This window comes from Pleurodeles waltl, chromosome 7 (genome assembly GCF_031143425.1).
Source record: "Pleurodeles waltl isolate 20211129_DDA chromosome 7, aPleWal1.hap1.20221129, whole genome shotgun sequence".
Classification (NCBI taxonomy): Eukaryota; Metazoa; Chordata; class Amphibia; order Caudata; family Salamandridae; genus Pleurodeles; species Pleurodeles waltl.
In genome coordinates, this window is record NC_090446.1 from 98104736 (window position 1) to 98124521 (window position 19786).

General features: G+C 43.8%; 1 protein-coding gene across 2 annotated transcripts in view; it reads right to left on the reverse strand.

Moving 5' to 3' along the window:
• Positions 1-424: 424 nt before the first annotated feature.
• TAF4 (TATA-box binding protein associated factor 4) overlaps positions 425-19786 on the reverse strand; it is a 262275-nt gene continuing 242913 nt past the window's right edge. For both annotated transcript variants that reach the window (XM_069243139.1, XM_069243138.1), the window contains exon 16: positions 425-1996. In XM_069243139.1, coding sequence (XP_069099240.1) covers positions 1829-1996 — 168 coding nt within the window. In that variant the 3' untranslated portion in view covers positions 425-1828. The remainder of the gene's footprint in view (positions 1997-19786) is intronic.

The window sequence follows — 19786 nt, forward strand, 5'->3', positions numbered from 1 at the left end:
TTTGATCTGCAAGTCTTGCTTGCTCTTTCGCAGCTATACCTCTAATGCTTGGCCTTTACTACATGATTCTTCATGTACCTCTTTTACCTTTGATGATCTTGTTTTTAATTTTGATGGAGGTGGCCTGTTGTATTTTTATATTTAAAAATGGTAAGAAGAACCTGCAAAACATTCAAATCACAAAAATGTGAAGAATGTTTTTTTTTCCCTCTGCTGATAAAATTGAGTAAAAAAGAAAATATATATATAATAGCGGAAGGAGCCTTAAACTCAATCTTTCAGAGGGATTAAGATTTGTTAAAGATCCTACAATTAATCAGAGGCACAAACTGAGTTTATTCATTAATAACTCAAAATGGACTAGCGGGCAGAAAGAAACATGCCAGGCTTAACTTGGGAGCCAAAAACAGAGGCCAAACCACAGTACAGATAAATTTGTTTTTAATAAAGGAGTTAATTTTTTCTTTCAATCCTATATAAAACAATAGCAATTAAAAACTTCATTTTTTAAAGTAAAATATTTACATATAAACAAGTAACTGTGCAAAATTTACATGAAAAAATGGTAAGACAGGATTTCCTAAAAGACAAATAAAAGGTGTAACAGTTTGTCAGGTGTTGATAAAAATACTGATCAGCCTTTAGTTTACACGCCAGATAATTCAGTTCTAACATGAGAGTTCACGCGAGAAAAAGCCAAATATTTACAGTCATAAAAGTACTATCAATAGACAATTTAATACATTAACCTCTGAAAATATAAAGAACCAATTAGTATATTTTGCAATAAAAAAATAGGTAGAAAGAAGGGACTTTTTAAAAGTCGGCCCACAGCTTGCATACAGTCTTAGCAAAATAATTATGGTTTTACAGAGCAATTTGTTATGTGCCAAAATGTATGTACAATTACTGACGAAAACCATCAACCATTTTTTCAACACTTGATTTACATACACTTGAGATACTTCTCAGATGAATCCTCTCAAACTTTGATTTCATATCTATGCTCCCACTTCAGCTAAAATACACAGTGCAAGTAAAATATATTTATGCTGAAAAGATTTTTCACTTTACTTTCAGACTTTACAGCTTTACAAACTGTAGTGAATTAAAATTCTGCTGTTCTTCCCGCTTTATTTTATATATGTATTTATATATATATATATATAATTTTTCCTTACAGACGCCAACAGCAAATTCAGAAGTGGGCCTCCTGCATGGAATTTCTGGGTGAAAAAATTAAAAATATTAAATTAAAAAAAAGGCAATGTGGCAAAAACTGTTTTGTCACTCAAGAGCTTGAACAAGGGTGGGAGGGAGGGAATATATAAATAGGGTAGGGATCAGTTTGTTTTTGCCAACTGAAAGCAACAACAAAAAAACAAAAAACTGATAGGAAATGAGGTCATGTGCTGTAGACATACTTATGTAATAAGTTTTGTTAAAATTGAACTAAAATGCACAATTAATGTTGCAACTGCTACAGTTCTGACCAAGTGTGACAGATTATTTGCCGAAAGATCCTTCTCAGTCTATATATGGCTTGTTTGGCTAGAAGGCCACTCAAGAGATGAGTATAGATTCAACTGTCCTTTAATATCCACAGGCCTCTATCGAGTTCCGTCGCCGGTACAGAAATGTACTGTCTCTCTTCAAGTTAAAGATTTTTGTTTATAAACCGGAATATAAAACTGTTCCGTGTAAAGAGGTTCAGGATTCTTTTCATTGACGATACCCCATCTGCGCATTATAAAAAGGCAAAATCTGCAAAGGTAGAAAACAACGTCCTCAGGCGTATCCATCAAAAATGCCTTCATCTTTCCCATTTCTATTTGAGGAATGCTTTGTATAGCAACAGTGAATGGCTTGTCTCACGCTCGTTCTCCAAGCAAAATATAAGGTCCCTGAGGTTAACTCGTGTTATCCTTTGCCGCGTGAATTGTCTGCTGTTTCCCGAACTGGAGCTTCCCGAAGCTGTCGTACTTGTGTTGGATACCTGCAGCAAGAGGAAAAGTGGAAGGTTAGTAGGCTTCAATGAGATCAGACTACACATTTGCTATGTAGCAGTTGGCTGATCATATCAATCACACCAATGACCCTTCTGTGTCATGTTTCCTCTGGAGGAACTCCGTTAACTACTAATCCACTACTACTTCATAGAAGAATTTATGGGGAGACCGCAATTTGGAGTTAACATTAATTTAATGTTTCAAATACTAATATACACATTCAACTGAAGTATTGGTGAAGCCAAGGGTGATTTTATTTCAAAGAATTATCAAAACAAATGTCAGAGGTTTCAAGGATCTATGTTCCCTTCGCCTGGCCTTTGGTATAAAAAAATACAATTAAAACTGCTTTTATGTAGAACATATATTAATTTATTTTGCTGCAGATTTATCTTTGATAAAATATTTCTTTCTCCAAAACATGAAATGATCTAAATTAATCAATAGTGCCTGTAAACTAGATGCATTCAATGCACTTGGGTGGTTTCCAAAATGGATTACTAAGAAAAGACATAAGAACTATAGAATCTTAAGCACACAGTGACTAACAGTCTTTCACGGTCAAACATGACGAGTCGACAGGCTGACTGAAGCTACACAGGTCTACAGGCGCAGGTTGTGTGAAACGCAATACTCAAGCATCCATTGTGTGCCTGCCCTGCTACACTTCCAAGACAGGTTCATAACCCAAGGGTCAGACTAGAGTAGTTCAATAAAAGCTAGGAGGTTTAAACATGTTTTTTAAAAATTCATTCAAAACAGACACAAAGGTCTTTTTATGCTTGCTGTCAACCTCAAATACCTTTACTGAAGCTTTCGCATTTAGGCTCAGCAGTTAACTATTCATCAGCAATTTAAGCTGAGTACTATCCAGTAGTTGCATGAGAAAGGTGTAAAAACAACTAGTTTATGGGGTAAAGTACCCCCGATACACGTTATAAGGCTACTGCAAGTCACTGAGTAATTCCGCGAACATAGGGATTAACGAGGCTGAATTACTTTGTAAGGTTATGGAACTAAGGCATGATTTGGAATTTCCTTTTAACTTACTGCAAAAGTTATTTCATTCCATATTATACGTCCATATAATACATGGTCAGCCCCATCAACATTTCCATAGACCAGTTTTAGCTGCTTCATACTAGAAAGATCGTATGGTTGCACGTGCAAAGAATAAAAGCGCAATCTGTAGTGCAAAATTAAACACACCAGAAAGCAGTTAGTTGCACAAATATATTAGAATCAGTTTAATGTCCTTGTTGTAATGAACTCTGTGGAAACGAACAACATGTTACCATAAACCTTTTATCTGGTCACTCTTTGTTTAAGAAAAACATCATAACAATGAAAAGCCAGTTCTCAATTTCGTTGCATAAACTGCAGCTGAAGTGACGCGCCATGACAGGTCTTCCACTTTGGCTGCTAGCTCTGGTAGGAGGCATTATGTCGTCACAACTCAACTGTAATTAGTTTTTACAGTTGAACATCTACGTCATTTTTAAATAGGCAACTAAAGACATCACAACTAGACTGCAGTAAACACACACGTTTTTATACTGAGTTTGCCAGCTTCTATATACTATAAAGTAAATATTTTTAAATACAGTGTGAAAAATAAATTACATCCTTTACATAATTTTGCAAAGTGATCTTTTTTGGGGGGGTCACCCCAGTTTAAATGTTTAAGACTCGCATGCTGGTAATATTTAACTCTAACACTGCTACTGCTATTCAGTGCCCAGTGTACGTGCTTTTACCCTGAAAACATGTCATTATCAGCTTAAAAGACGATTGGCACATTTAACATTCCTATAAGGGATGTTATATGGTGCAGAACTACATTAGGGCATGGAGAGTTAACTGCAACCTGTCGGCTGCAGCACTTATGTACTGCAAAGCCTGATACCAGCAGCACAGCTGTATCGAAATCACCTTATTTACAAGGAGGAAAGCCTGATTTTAAAAGTTAAAAAGTCACCCCTTAGCACATCTTGCTGCCCACATGCTAGGATGCATAATATTTAGAAGTGTGACATGTGCGACATTAGAAATTGCATGTTCCCCCAGTGACTAGACCCAAAACAACATTGTCACTGGTTAGACTGTAGCCGGTACACAGGAAATGTCAAAGTAAAGATTATAAACTTTAATCTATAACGCTTGACCTGTACTAGCAACAGACCCCATTCAAAGACTTTTTATATTTATTAATAAAAATAAAATCTAATGGTAAAGTTGGATTTTTATTAAATATACCTTTACACTGCCGGAAGATGATGGAGGAGAAATTGAATGAGCTCTCCAGGACCTGCCCAGATTGTCCTTGGCTGGAATTAGGTGCGAGAGGAATGAAAACTGCTCCAAGAGCAGAGAGAATTAGCTGGGATTGGGGAGGTGTTTTCTTCCCCTGGCAGGAAGACCAATGGCTGTGGATCCAGAAACTTAAGTAACTTCAAAGGGGCCTGTCCTATTACATGTTAAAGTTACATGACACTTGGAAAGCCCCAGCTTTTGTACCCCTAGTCAGGCTGTCACTAAATCAAGTTGGAGGAAAGCTATGCCTCAGAACTACTTTTGTGTTACCACAGAGGGGGATGCTCATTACCATGGACACAATTCTGAGTGGGAAAACAGGCTCTGCACAAAAGGAAGAAAGGTTCCATCTTGGACTTTGAGGGTAAGGGGCACAGTGGGATTGTTTGCCACAGGGAAAACAAACTGCTGAAAAAGTGGGTAGGGTTTACCCTGTTGGTTAGAGAGTTCACAGGAGCCTTTCCACCCACAGGCTGGTGAACCCTACAAAGCTAAATCTTCACCCAGCCTTCCTCGGAACACTTTCAGGACCCGTGAAAGGTCAGAAGAGGACTGGACCTGCTGTCTGACTTACGAAGAGCTCTAAAGGACTGAACCTGCTCTCCCTTGTAACCACAACAAAGATGCAAACTCCAACTGTCAGCTGCATGACCTACTGTATGGCTACAGGGACACAAAAAGCTGCAAGAGGCTTTTTTTTTTTTTAATGTCCTGCTGGCCAATGGCACCTGGAACTTGGACTGGGCTTTGCTGTCTCAAAGTTTCCCCCCTGTGGTCCTGAGTGCTTTGAAGTGTACTTCCATAGTTGCTTGGGACCAAGAAGAACTTTGTAAACTTTTCATCTCAAGCTCCAGAACAATGGAGACCTACTGCAGCAAATACCCAATCAGCTGTTCCATGGTGCCTGAATCGATTTCAGATTTGCCTCGCTGAAAGGCTCTAGCTTTCCTGAAAAAACAGCAAAATCCCTTTCTGTTCTGGGACTTACAATCTTTTTCCAAGAAAACATCTCGAAAGCTCAAGAGCCTTAAAAAGACCAGGTTGCAGGAGGTATCCAACCACAGTTCCAAAGCAGATGCTATAATTTCAGATTTTTACTGGGGAAAGATAACTTTCTTCGAAAAAAAAAAAAAATGTTTTAGGATTAGAACACTGAACTTTTTTTGACTTCCAGAAATGCATTTGGGCTAATCCACTTGTATCCGACCAGGGCTCCTATGCAGTTGGGCTCAAGATCCATCTAGGTCCTGATCTACCGCTTCAAAAGACCATCATTGGTGCTCTGTGCTTTCTGGCACTATTTTCACTTACGTTTTTAAAAATGTAAATCTTCAGTTTCCCTCATTGTGTTTGGTGTTTTGGTCTCATTTTACTCATAATCAAAAGCGTTCTCTGTTTTAAAATGAGTTGAGGAATTTTACTGTGTTTTGTGCGACATTCTACTGTGCATGCAATTCTTAGAATACATTATTGATTGCCGTTGATATAACACTGAATGATTTGCGTCTCATTACCAGGGAGTGAATACAAGTAAATTTTATTTAATTTGTGTGATATTTGGTGCATGGTGGCATTTTGCTTTCAAGTGGACTCTTGTCCACCCCAAATTATATTCCACTTTTCTTCCCAATATATGTGTGTGTGTGTGTGTGTGTGTGTGTGTATGGAAAATGTCACTTACCCAGTGTACATCTGTTCGTGGCATTAGTCGCTGCAGATTCACATGCTGTGCACAGTCCGCCATCTGGTGTTGGGCTCGGAGTGTTACAAGTTGTTTTTCTTCGAAGAAGTCTTTTCGAGTCACGAGACCAAGGGACTCCTCCCATTTGGACTCCATTGCGCATGGGCGTCGACTCCATCTTAGATTGTTTTGCCCGCAGAGGGTGAGGTAGGAGTTGTGTATGCTAGTAATAGTGCCCATGCAATGGAGTGAATGCGTATGTACATAATAAAGTTTTAAGTAATATATTTACAAATGTTTAAGATCTACTTCTAAACGGCTACAGGCTCCCGGGGAGGCGGGTGGGCGCATGTGAATCTGCAGCGACTAATGCCACGAACAGATGTACACTGGGTAAGTGACATTTTCCGTTCGTTGGCATGTGTAGCTGCAGATACACATGCTGTGCATAGACTAGTAAGCAGTTATCTCCCCAAAAACGGTGGTTCAGCCTGTAGGAGTTGAAGTAGTTTGAAATAATGTTCTTAATACAGCTTGACCTACTGTTGCTTGTTGTGCAGTTAGCACATCTACACAGTAGTGCTTGGTAAATGTATGAGGCGTAGACCATGTTGCTGCCTTACATATTTCGTTCATTGGAATATTTCCTAGAAAGGCCATGGTAGCACCTTTCTTTCTGGTTGAGTGTGCCTTTGGTGTAATAGGCAGTTCTCTTTTAGCTTTAAGATAGCAGGTTTGAATGCACTTAACTATTCATCTAGCAATACCTTGTTTTGAAATTGGATTTCCTGTATGAGGTTTTTGAAAGGCGATAAATAATTGTTTTGTCTTTCGAATTAGTTTTGTTCTGTCAATGTAGTACATTAGTGCTCTTTTGATGTCTAATGTATGTAGTGCTCTTTCGGCTACCGAATCTGGTTGTGGGAAGAACACTGGTAATTCTACTGTTTGATTTAGGTGGAACGGTGAGATTACTTTTGGTAAAAATTTAGGATTGGTCCGTAGAACAACTTTATTTTTGTGTATTTGAATAAATGGTTCTTGAATGGTAAATGCTTGAATCTCACTTACTCTTCTTAGAGATGTGATGGCAATTAGAAATGCAACTTTCCACGTTAAGTATTGCATTTCACAAGAGTGCATGGGCTCAAAAGGTGGACCCATGAGTCGTGTTAGGACAATGTTGAGGTTCCATGAAGGAACTGGTGGTGTTCTTGGTGGTATAATTCTCTTTAGACCTTCCATAAACACCTTTATGACTGGTATCCTAAACTATGAAATTGAGTGCGTAATTTGTAGGTAAGCAGAAATTGCTGTAAGATGTATTTTAATGGAAGAGAAAGCTAGGTTAGATTTTTGCAAATGTAGTAAGTATCCTACTATTTCTTTTGCAGATGCGTGTAAAGGTTGAATTTGATTATTATGGCAGTAATAAACAAATCTTTTCCACTTATTTGCATAGCAGTGTCTAGTGGTAGGTTTTCTAGCTTGTTTTATGACCTCCATACATTCCTGTGTGAGGTCTAAGTGCCCGAATTCTAGGATTTCAGGAGCCAAATTGCTAGATTCAACGATGCTGGATTTGGATGTCGGATCTGTTGTTTGTGTTGTGTTAACAGATCTGGTCTGTTGGGTAGTTTGACATGAGGTACTACTGAAAGGTCTAGTAGTGTTGTGTACCAAGGTTGCCTTGCCCATGTTGGTGCTATTAGTATGAGTTTGAGTTTGTTTTGACTCAACCTGTTTACTAGATATGGAAGGAGAGGGAGAGGGGGGAAAAGCGTACGCAAATATCCCTGACCAGTTCATCCATAGAGCATTGCCTTGGGATTGATCTTGTGGGTACCTGGATGCGAAGTTTTGGCATTTTGAGTTTTCTTTTGTTGCAAATAGATCTATTTGAGGTGTTCCCCAAATTTGAAAGTAATTGTTTAGTATTTGGGGGTGAATTTCCCATTCGTGGGTTTGTTGGTGATCTCGAGAGAGATTGTCTGCTAGCTGGTTCTGGATCCCTGGAATAAACTGTGCTATTAGGCGAATGTGGTTGTGAATTGCCCAATGCCATATTTTTTGTGTTAGGAGGCACAACTGTGTCGAGTGTGTCCCTCCTTGTTTGTTTAGATAATACATTGTTGTCATGTTGTCTGTTTTGACAAGAATGTATTTTTGGGTTATTATGGGTTGAAATGCTTTCAGCGCTAGAAATACTGCTAACAGTTCTAAGTGATTTATGTGAAACTGCCTCTGATGTATGTCCCATTGTCCTTGGACGCTGTGTTGATTGAGGTGTGCTCCCCACCCTGTCATGGAAGCATCCGTCGTTATGATGTATTGTGACACTGGGTCTTGGAAAGGCCGCCCTCGGTTTAAATTTGTACTGTTCCACCATAGAAGCGAGATGTATGTTTGGCGGTCTATCAACACCAGATCTAGAAGTTGACCCTGTGCTTGTGACCATTGTGATGCTAGGCACTGTTGTAAGGGCCGCATGTGCAATCTTGCGTTTGGGACAATGGCTATGCATGAAGACATCATGCCTAGGAGTTTCATTACCATTTTGACTTGTATCTTTTGTGTTGGATACATGGCCTGTATTACCTTGTGAAATGTTTGAACCCTTTGTGGACTTGGAGTGGCAATCCCTTTTGCTGTGTTGATTGTCGCTCCTAAGTATTGCTGTGTTTGACACGGCAAAAGGTGTGACTTCGCGTAGTTGATCGAGAAACCTAGCCTGTGAAGGGTCTGTATGACGTAGTTTGTGTGCTGTGAACATTGTCTTAGCGTGTTGGTTTTGATTAACCAGTCGTCTAAGTACGGGAACACATGTATTTGCTGCCTTCTGATATGTGCAGCTACTACTGCCAGGCATTTTGTAAAAACTCTTGGCGCAGTGGTTATTCCGAATGGCAACACTTTGAATTGGTAATGTATTCCTTGGAATACGAACCTTAGGTATTTCCTGTATGAAGGATGTATTGGTAAATGGAAATACACATCTTTTAGGTCTAATGTTGTCATGTAATCTTTCTGTTTGAGCAGTGGGATTACGTCTTGTAACGTGACCATGTGAAAGTGGTCTGATTTGATGTAGGTATTTAGTGTTCTGAGATCTAGTATTGGTCTCAGAGTTTTGTCCTTTTTGGGTATTAGAAAGTACAGTGAGTAAACTCCTGAGTTTTTTTTGTAGATTTGGCACTAATTCTATTGCGTCCTTTTGTAGCAATGCTTGAACTTCTAGTCCTAGAAGATCTATATGTTGTTTTGACATATTGTGTGTTTTCGGTGGGACGTTTGGAGGGAATTGGTGAAATTCTATGCAATAACCATGCTGGATAATTGCTAAGACCCAGGTGTCTGTTGTTATTTCCTTCCAAAGTTTGTAAAATTGGCTTAGTCTTCCCCCCACAGTGTTATGTGATGGGGTTGTGTGACTTGTGAGTGACTGTTTATTTTGAGGAGTTTTGGGGCCTTGGAATTTTCCTCGATTTCTTGGGAATTGGCCCCCTCTATATTGTCCCCGAAAACCTCCCCTCTGATATTGACCCTGGTAAGTAGGCCTTGTTTGTGAGGTTGTGGTTTCTGTGGGTTGACCTCGAAACCCTCCCCTAAAAGGTGTTTTCCGAAATGTGCCTCTGCTCTGCGGGGAGTAGAGTGCGCCCATGGCTTTGGCTGTATCGGTGTCTTTTTTGAGTTTCTCAATGGCAGTGTCAACCTCCGGCCCAAACAATTGCTGTTCATTAAATGGCATATTGAGCACAGCTTGTTGGATTTCCGGCTTGAACCCTGAAGTGCGCAGCCATGCGTGCCTTCGTATCGTGATTGCAGTGTTTATTGTCCTTGCAGCTGTATCTGCTGCATCCATGGAAGACCGTATCTGATTATTTGAGATACTTTGTCCCTCTTCTACCACCTGTTGCGCCCTTTTTTGGAACTCCTTGGGTAAGTGTTCAATGAAATGTTGCATTTCATCCCAATGAGCTCTGTCGTATCTTGCCAAAAGTGCTTGTGAATTGGCAATACGCCATTGATTTGCTGCTTGTGCTGCAACCCTTTTTCCTGCAGCATCAAATTTGCATCTCTCTTTGTCTGGAGGTGGTGCGTCTCCTGAGGTATGAGAGTTGGCTCTCTTACGAGCTGCCCTGACAACTACTGAGTCTGGTGTTAGTTGTGTTGTAATATAGATTGGATCTGTTGGCGGTGGCTTGTACTTTTTCTCCACCCTTGGAGTTATGGCTCTGCCTTTAACTGGATCCTGAAATATTTGCTTTGAATGTTTTAGCATTCCTTGGAGCATGGTAAGGCTTTTGTACTGGCTATGGGTGGAGGATAGGGTGTTAAACAGAAAGTCATCCTCAATTGGTTCAGAATGTAAGGTGACGTTGTGAAATTCGGCTGCCCTTGCGACCACCTGTGTGTAAGATGTACTGTCCTCAGGTGGTGACGGTTTTGTGGGATAGGAGTCTGGGCTGTTGTCAGACACTGGAGCATCATAAAGGTCCCATGCATCGGGATCATCCTGACTCATTGTAGTATGAGCTGATGAGTGCATCAGTGGTGGAGTTGTTGCTGGTGATGCATGTGTTGATGGTGGTGGAGACAGTGGCGGGGTTGTTTTTCTTGCCACTTTTGCCTGTGGTTGCTTGTCCTTTTGTTGAAAGGCAAGCTTCCTTTTTATTTTGATTGGGGGAAGAGTGGTTATCTTCCCTGTGTCCTCATGAATATGAAGCCTTCTTTGCGTGTAGTCAGGCTCTACCGCTTGAAGCTCCTCTCCAAATCTATGTAATTGGGAGGTTAATCCTTGTTCCTCTGTATAGGAACTAGTTTTCGGCTCCAAGGCTGGATGTTTCGGAACCAAAATCTTTTCGGAAGTCTTTTTAGGCTCCGAAGAAACCTTCTTTGTTTTCGGCGTGGTGTCTCGGTGCCGAAATTCTTCGGTGCCGCTGTCTCTGTGCCGAAGTTTCTCGGAGCCGCTGTCTCGGCTCCGAGGTTGCTGTGTGGCGGTATCTCGACCGGAGTCGGATGACTTCGACGCCAGCATGCCCTTTTTCGATGCCTTGGATCGGTCACCTAGTTTTCGGGTTAAGCCATGGCCTGTTGGCGGTGGCGTCCCCTGGGCTTTTGTGGACTTCTCGTGAGTCTTGATTTTCGACGTCTTACTCACGGTTTGGTGTGTTTCTTCGGCGTCGAGTTCTTCAGAATCCGACTCGCGGATGGAGAAAGCTTTTTCTTCCTCCTTGAAACGTTCTTGACCTGTCGGCGTGGACGCCATTTGTAGTCTCCTGGCTCTTCGGTCTCTCAGCGTCTTCCTCGACCGAAACGCTCGACAGGCTTCACAAGTATCCTCCTTGTGCTCGGGGGACAAGCACAAGTTACAGACCAGATGCTGATCCGTATACGGATACTTGTTATGGCATTTTGGGCAGAAGCGGAATGGGGTCCGTTCCATCAGCCTTAAAGTCGCACGTGGCCGGGCCGACCAGGCCCCGACGGGGGATCGAAAAAACCCCAAAGGGCCACCGGAGCTCTTCAAAATTCGGTCTCAATTTGTTCTAACTAACCCGATACCGAACGCAAACAATACCGACGATTTTTTCCGAGATTCTAACTAACTTTCCGACCCGAAACACGGAGCGAAAAGGAACACGTCCGAACCCGATGGCGGAAAAAAAACAATCTAAGATGGAGTCGATGCCCATGCGCAATGGAGTCCAAATGGGAGGAGTCCCTCGGTCTCATGACTCGAAAAGACTTCTTCGAAGAAAAACAACTTGTAACACTCCGAGCCCAACACCAGATGGCGGACTGTGCACAGCATGTGTATCTGCAGCTACACATGCCATCGAACAGATATATATATATAGAGATATATATATATATAGAGATATATATATATACACACACACACACACACAAAATCATTATTTACAAAAAAAAAAAAAAAAGTCAGCAAAAAGTTTAATGTGACTTGGGTGAGAAGTGCGCCACATGATTCAGTAATGTATGTAACTCCCCTAAGCAACAATAACGTGACGTAAACCTTTCCTTTAAGAGCTTCAGTTTTTCACATTGCCTGCAAGGCATTCTGGCCCACTTAAAAAAAAAAAAAAAAAAATTTAGTAAGAGTGATGAAATTGGACAGCGTTCATTTATGCACAGCTTTCCTTCTGTCCTACCACAACATCTGAGTGGCTCTGAGGTATGGGCTTCACCTTTTACAAAACCTTGCCCTGCATTGCCCATTTCAACTTTAGTGCAGCCTGCAAAGACCAAGATATCAACTCTATCATGTTTCATGCAGTCAATGTTCTACGGCACCACACACCTGCAGTCCCAGCCTATGGAGACCTCGTTCTTCCTTGACTGGATACAGAGGCTATAAGAAAGATGGAATGGGGAGCAGATTGACCCACATGAAATGTAGAAACTACTTTGGGTAAGAAGAATGGCAGGTACAAAGGCCTAGCTTGTCAAAAGGTAAAAAACTAAGACCCTGAAGGTCTCAGACCTCACAAGTAGAAGTAATCGCCAGCAACAGTGCTGTTTTTAGAGTAAAAGTACAAGTTACTTACCTTCGGTAACGAAATATCAGGTAGAAACCTATTCTAGTTGCAGATTCCTTACCTTAGAATTTCCCCCAGGCGTCAGACTGGATCTGGAGATTTTTCTTCAAGCAATACCCTTGCGCATCGGTAGGTGGCGTCGGTCGACTCAGTCGGCGTCATGGTGATGACGTCGGGAGTAGTATATAGATGCCACCTTTGCACAGTGATGTCAGTTTCTTTTAATGACTTTCCACGCCAAAGCGCAGAGCTGCTAAGAACACGGAGATTGGTGCGCCAGAGCTAAAGATCTGAAATGGGAATCCCTGTCCCTAGAAATCAGTTTGCAAGTGGGGAGGATGGGTGGGCGGTAAGGAATCTGCAACTAGACTATGTCTCTACCAGATATTTTGTTACCGAAGGTAAGTAACTTGTACATCTGATAGAGACTTCTAGTTGCAGATTCCTTACCTTAGAATAGATAGCCAAGTAATGCCATCCTCAGTGGTGGGCTGCGAACCAAGATCATACTAGGAAGTCCTGCAGGACCGAACGACCAAAGTAGCCGTCACAATGAACCTGACTGTCCAGACAGTAGTGTTTAGCAAACGTGTGCAGGGATGCCCACGTAGCTGCCTGGCAGATATCCAGGACAGGAACTCTGCTTGCTAATGCAGTGGAAGCAGCAATTGCTCTGGTGGAATGAGCACGCAAGCCCTCAGGAGGTTGCTTCTTGGCCAAAGCGTAGCACATTTTGATGCAAAGAAGCACCCATCGAGAGATGGTATGCTTTTGCACCGCCTTCCCTTTTTAGCCAGCGCTCTTTTTAGGTTCAGACGGTGGAGTCTCTCCTCCTCATGGGAAGGGTGTGGGGGTGCGTAGAAAGTCGGCAGAGTGATGGACTGGCCTACATGAAACGTGTAACCAGCTTAGGAAGGAAGGAAGCCTTAGTGCGCAACACTACTTTGTTAGGGTGTACAGACAAGTATGGAGGCTTTGAGGAAAGGGCCTGAAGCTCACTCACCCTGCAAGCAGAGGCGATAGCAACAAGAAAGACAGTTTTGAAGGTGAGGAGCTGCAAGGGACAACTATGCATTGGCTCAAAAGCAGTACACATCAAATAAGTAAGGACAAGATTGAGGACCCACCGAGGCATGATAAATGGAGTGGGAGGAAATAATTGGGTGAGGCCTTTTAGGAATCTACTCACAATAGGGGATTTAAAAAGTGAGGGCTGATCAGGTAACATAAGGAAGGCCAAAATGGCAAATAAATACCCTTCAAGGGTGCCCAAAGCAGAGCCCTGCTGGGCCAAAGAAAGAATGAACATAAAAACCTCGGATAGAGGAGCAGAAAGGGGATCAACAGATTTGTTGGTACACCAAGCCATAATTTTTTTTTTCAACTACAGGCGTATACAGTTTTGGTTGAGGGACGCCTGGCTGCCAAGATAACATCGCACACTTCGGGTAGAAGATCAAAAGTAACCAACTGCCGCCGCTCAATCTCCACGCATGAAGGCAGAGGTTGGACAGGTTCGGGTGAAGAACCGTCCCTTGTTGCTGCAACAGAAGATCCGCCCGAAGAGGCAGTCTGAGTGGAGGATCGATGGACATGCTCAAAAGCTCTGGATACCATACTCTCCATGCCCAGTCCGGAGCCACCAAGATGACTTGGGCCCAGTCATTCCTGGTAAGGCCGGAGGGGAGCACGGTATACTGAAAGTGCTCATGACCTACCACAAATCGTAGGTAACGTCTGTGGGCAGGCAGGATGGAGATGTGGAAATAAGCGTCCTGCAAGTCCAACGCTACCATCCAGTCTCCTGGGTCCAAGGCAGACAGAACCTGAGCCGGGGTGAGCATTTTGAATTTTTCGTTCTTGAGGAAGTAGTTTAGGTCTCAAAGGCCTAGGATAGGACGTAAGCCCTTGTCCTTTTTTGGTATCAGAAAGTGGGGATGTATTCCCAGTGGGGCAGGTGATGGCGAATCCTGCCACCAACTGGACAGGAGTGAGGGGACAGACTGAGGGTTTGGAGGTTGCAGCGGGGGCAGAGGTGGACTGGGCAGACCTCTGGTTCCCTGTCCCACGGCCACGTGTTCTGAAGTAGAAGCCCAGGCTGAAGCACCTCCGTCAGGAGATTAGACCTGACCTCAACAGTGGGAAGCTCAAGACCAAGGACCGCAGCTGCCCTACTGACCACCATACCATAAGTCGCTCCCTCCGCTGTAGCTACGGTAGAAGGAGACAGCATGCCAGCGTCAGGAGAAGTATCCAGACCACTGGCGTTGCCCAATTCCTGAGCCCAGTCCAAAGATGGGTCATCCTGGTATTCATAAGGGTCCAGGGACCCCTCCAATCCCTCCCCACATTCGTACCCATAAGAAAAAGGGTCAGAATCCGATCTGGGGCGGATAGGCCCCATCGACGTCGAAGGTGGCGTCGGCCGACGCCGCTCCGATGCTGAGTCGTCGGGGATAAGAATCGGGTCGACGTCGATAGTGGGTACTACCAACGTCGGGGGCATCAACAATCGACCCAGCGCCGGGGGAAGGTCTCTAGGGTGTGAGCGGCGTCGGTGCGGATCCGCGTACGGATCTGGAGGTGACCTCAGTGGCCAGAGCTGAAGCCACCTCATCCGAACCCCTTGGGCCCGAAGACACCGTATTGGGGGTCGGACCGCCCAAAGATGAGGCGCATGGCCTCATAAAACTCTTTAGGCTGGGCAGGGGTCGCTTCGGCAAACTCGGGGAAGCACGGATTTGACCCAGACACAGGCTCAGAGGACGGAGGCCTTGTGCGTGGACGCTCCTCCTACGTCACACCAGTCGAGCGACGGGGAGAAGTCTGAGAGCAATAGGATCTCTTTGACGACGACTTCTTATCTTGACCCGAGGATTTGGAAGAAGACGAGTGGTGATGGCTCGGAGACCGGTTTCAAGACCTTCCTCTCGATCGAGGCCAGGACTTAAGCGGAGTCGAGTGCCAGGCCGCCATGAGCTTTAGGGACCGCTCCCTCAAAGCCTTTGAGTGCATGGCCCAGGCTTCAGAGCACGACTTTGGGTCGTGGTCGTGCTCGAGACACCACAGACAAACCCGATGAGGATCCGTCACCGACATTGTACGATGACAGTCCTCGCACGGCTTGAAACCGGACTTCTGGGACATCCTCGACGCACCAAATTTCTCACAAAACTCAACAAAACTGTAATTCGGTCAAAAAGACACCAGGGTAGCTCTTTTCCAGATCAGCGCGTGGCACGGAAAGAAAAGAACTGACGTCACTGCGCGAACGCGGCATCGATATTCTACTCCCGACATCATCACAGCGACTACGATGCCAACTACGTCCGCGGAGTCGACCAACGCCACCTACGGACACGCAAGGGTATTGCTCGAAGAAAAATCTCCAGATCCAGTCTGACGCCTGGGGGAAATTCTAAGGTAAGGAATCTGCAACTAGAAGTCTCTATCCGATAGTTTAATTGGGCAACGATGCATCAGCTGGATAGATATGCCATCATGAAAGTCAAAACTGGAGTTTTATAAACCAAGTGGGAGGGAACAGGTAGAGCAAACGTGTAAGAAAATAAATCAACGGTGGAAATTTAAATAGGGAAGTTGGTCATAAGGACACAAACTTAGATTTGCTAGGGATCCTTAAACTGCAGCCACCACCAGACCATAGTTTCCAAGGGATAATGCACACTTCAGGACGCTCGACTGCTGAGAATCAAAAGAATTAATATTCTCCAAATGGCACCATTATACAAACCCATTCTGGCGGTCTGCTTACATGGATTTCGTGGTATACTGTCTAATCAAGACAATATCGGCAACCCAATCTGGAAGGCAAATAGACTCTACATCCCACTGCTTAATCACCAAATGGGCCAGAACTGACAAGAATCCCTACCACTACCCTCATGCTGACAGGCAAATCGCCACCTCATATAAGGTCCACACTCACACTACTCTGTTGATATAATGGACAGAAGTGATGTTGAATGACAGAATCCTTAAGTTCCAATGCCACCCCAGAGATGGAAACGAAGAAGACCTCAGGGCAAGAATGTGGACCAGCAATTGGAGCTCATTTATATGCTTTCACTGCTCTGCACAAGAAATGTGGGATCACAAAAAATAAAATGATGGGCGGAGTGTTGAAACTTTTCAAACACTCACAACCAGTCACAGATCTGGGTTTAATCCATCGTTATTTTGCTCGCCACTTCACCCCAGATTGGACCCATCTATATGCAAATCAGTCTTGACCCTGTTCCCCATAGGAACAGTTCGGCCTGAACTGCTAAGCCAGGTCCTCCCTGGACAGGAAACAAGCATCCGGGGACCGGTTTCAGGGTATCACCCTTCATCAGCCAAGCTAGCTTGAATCCAGTGGCTTAGCGAGCGGCCCTAGGATGCTTGTTTCCGGTCCAGGGAGGACCTGGCTTGGCAGTTCGGGCTGGACTGTTCCCATAGGGAACAGGGTCAAGACTGATTTAAATATGGCTGGGTCCTAACTGGGGTGGCATGGTGAGCAAAAGACTGATGGATTAAACCCAGATCTGTGACTGGGGGTGAGTGTTTAAAAAGCTTCAACACTCCATCCGTCATCCTTTTGTGTTGCACAAGAAATGCAGGACCTGGTTCCAAACTCTAGTCAGATGCATCAGAACTATCCCCCACATATCTGCTATCCACAGAAAAGGAAAGGACTTCATAGCGCCGAGCACCACCCTGAGAAACTGTGACATGAAACCACTGCATGGTAAAGCCCAGGTTGTGCAGGAGAGCCACAGTCTCCTGGAAAGACCTGGGGAGGACTCTTTCACCAAGCAGTCATTCAAGAACAAGAATACATTGGCTCCTGACTGCCACAAAGCTGCCATGATTGCCAGCACATTTTAACAACGCATGAAACCGCTGCCAATCTGAATGGGAGTACAACAAACAGAAAGTGCAAGAACCCCACCATAGACCTCAAGCAGGGCCTTTGGGCAAGGGGAATCAGAAGATTAAAGTTAGCATCCCTAGACCTCCAGGAAGCAAACTGATTCTTCTGACTGCAAGGACAACTGGTTGTTACTCAGACAGAATCTTGAAATTGCCCTGCCAAATTAACTGGTTCATAAAACACAGATCAAGCCCACATCCCGCTTAAAGATCAAGAAGTGAATGGAGAAAAGTCCAGTGCCTCTTTTCCAGAGATACCACTTCTAAGGCTCCATTATGACTGAGGCAATCATCCTCTGAAAGAGATAGGGGGAGGAAGGATGTGAAAGATAGGACATAGCCCCAGTAGTTCAGCTAGATGACTCAGAGGTCTGTTGTGGTCTCCTACCATCAGGGTGCAAAATGGAAGAATGAGAGGGGTTTGGAAAAATCAGAGCCTGTGGCGGATAGCCAGACTATAGTTGCCGCTGGTGATAACCCATATAAAGGCCCCGATAGGAGCAATATAGCTGTTCTGGAATTTGAACGGATTGGGACTGCAACCAATACCAAAACTGCATAGCCCCCTCAATAACCACAGAATTTCCAATACTGTTGGTGGTATTGCTGTGCAGGGGAGACCAGACCATTCAATTCTTTGCCATCAAAGGAGCATAGCCTAGATATCTACAGAAAGTCCAATGGAAAGTATGAGGCATGCAGGCAGCTTAACAGCTATTGCCACAAACCAATCCATAACATCACAAAGCCAAGGTTGCACTTTAAGATCTGTTTTGGCACACATCCAGGTCCTCACCTCCTCATATGTTCAAGCAGGCTGATAACGGAGTTTCCCCAATTCATAGAAGGCATGTACGTATCAGCCTAAAAGTTGTGTGGCATTAGCCATACAGAGGGGTCACAATGCCAGAGGCAAAACCTGACAGTGTCAAGTTTCTTGCACTGGCTATCAATGGTGCCAAAGGAAAGGAAATGGGATTCTGCGTTGATGACCGTTTAAAACACCAAACATTCCGGTGACAGGTGAGTGAATGAAAAGTGCAGGTCTCTGTGGGGGAAGCCTTCAGCTCTGAGTAATTTGCTCTGCTGGGCCTGAAAAGGGTTACTCCAAGGAAGCCTTGATAGGGTTCAGGAGTGCTTCATTAATGGAAGCAAGGGCTCTGTGATTGCTACAGAAGTGTGTGTCCGGTTGTGAGATTTTACTCATGCAGAAGATGAAGTCAATCCCAAGGCTTCTTCCACCTTAGAAATTATGGTCAAGAAATATAAAGCCCGCTAAGGCAGGGCCAAATGGGGAGAAAATGTCAACTTCTGGTGAAGTATTCAACAACTAACATTTTGCAAACTAAATAGAGGCCAGCATCAGTATTGCAAAGTGACAGAAGGTGATCAGCCTCCATGTAATCATCCTCCTTCTAGCTATAGTCCTTAGCTCCAAAGGACTATAGCTACTGAATCTGAACCAAAAATCTCCTTCATGCGGGTGAACTTCTAGACAGAAAGAGGGGTGTTCACATTACAGATCACAGTTAAAGTTAGCCCTGACTACCTCCACCACTACATGGATGATACTTTCACCTATAACATTTTTAGTGTGCTCTGTGGGCAGCAGCTACTTCAACTAGCAGTGGCAAAGCCAAAAGATCTCGCCTAGGTGAGATCTATTGGCTTTGTCTAACAAGTTACTTTCCTTTGTTAACGCCTTTTCTGGTACAGACAATATCTAGTACTATGGGCACTCTCAAAGGTTATTTGTCTGCTATTTCTGCGTTTTTGAGGTTGCCTGATCAACCGTCTTTGTTTAAGTCTCCTATTGTTAATAGTTTCCTTAAAGGCCTTCAACCTCTTTCTTCCATCCCCACTCAGTATCCCACAATGGGATTTGAATTTGACCTTTCTGATGTGCACTTCCTGCGAGCCTCTCCACAACTGTCCTCTCAGGCTTCTCACTTTGAAAACAGCCTTCCTTGTGCCTATTACAACTCCCCACAGGGTGAGTGAGCTGCAGACATGGTCATCTAAGCTGCCCTACCTTTCCATCTACAGTGACAAAGTGTTGCTTCATACTAGGGCCTCCTTTCTGCCAAATGTGTATATGCCCCTTCATGTAAGCCAATCTATCACCTTGCCTACTTTTTACCCACCCCTACATCCTCCTGAGGAGAGGAGAGACTCCACTGCCTGGACCCAAGGCACTCTACCTTGATGGTACAGAAGAGTTCTGGATGGATGATTATGTGTGGGAAGAAAGGTCAGGGAGTGCAGTAGCAGACTATCTTCAGATGGGT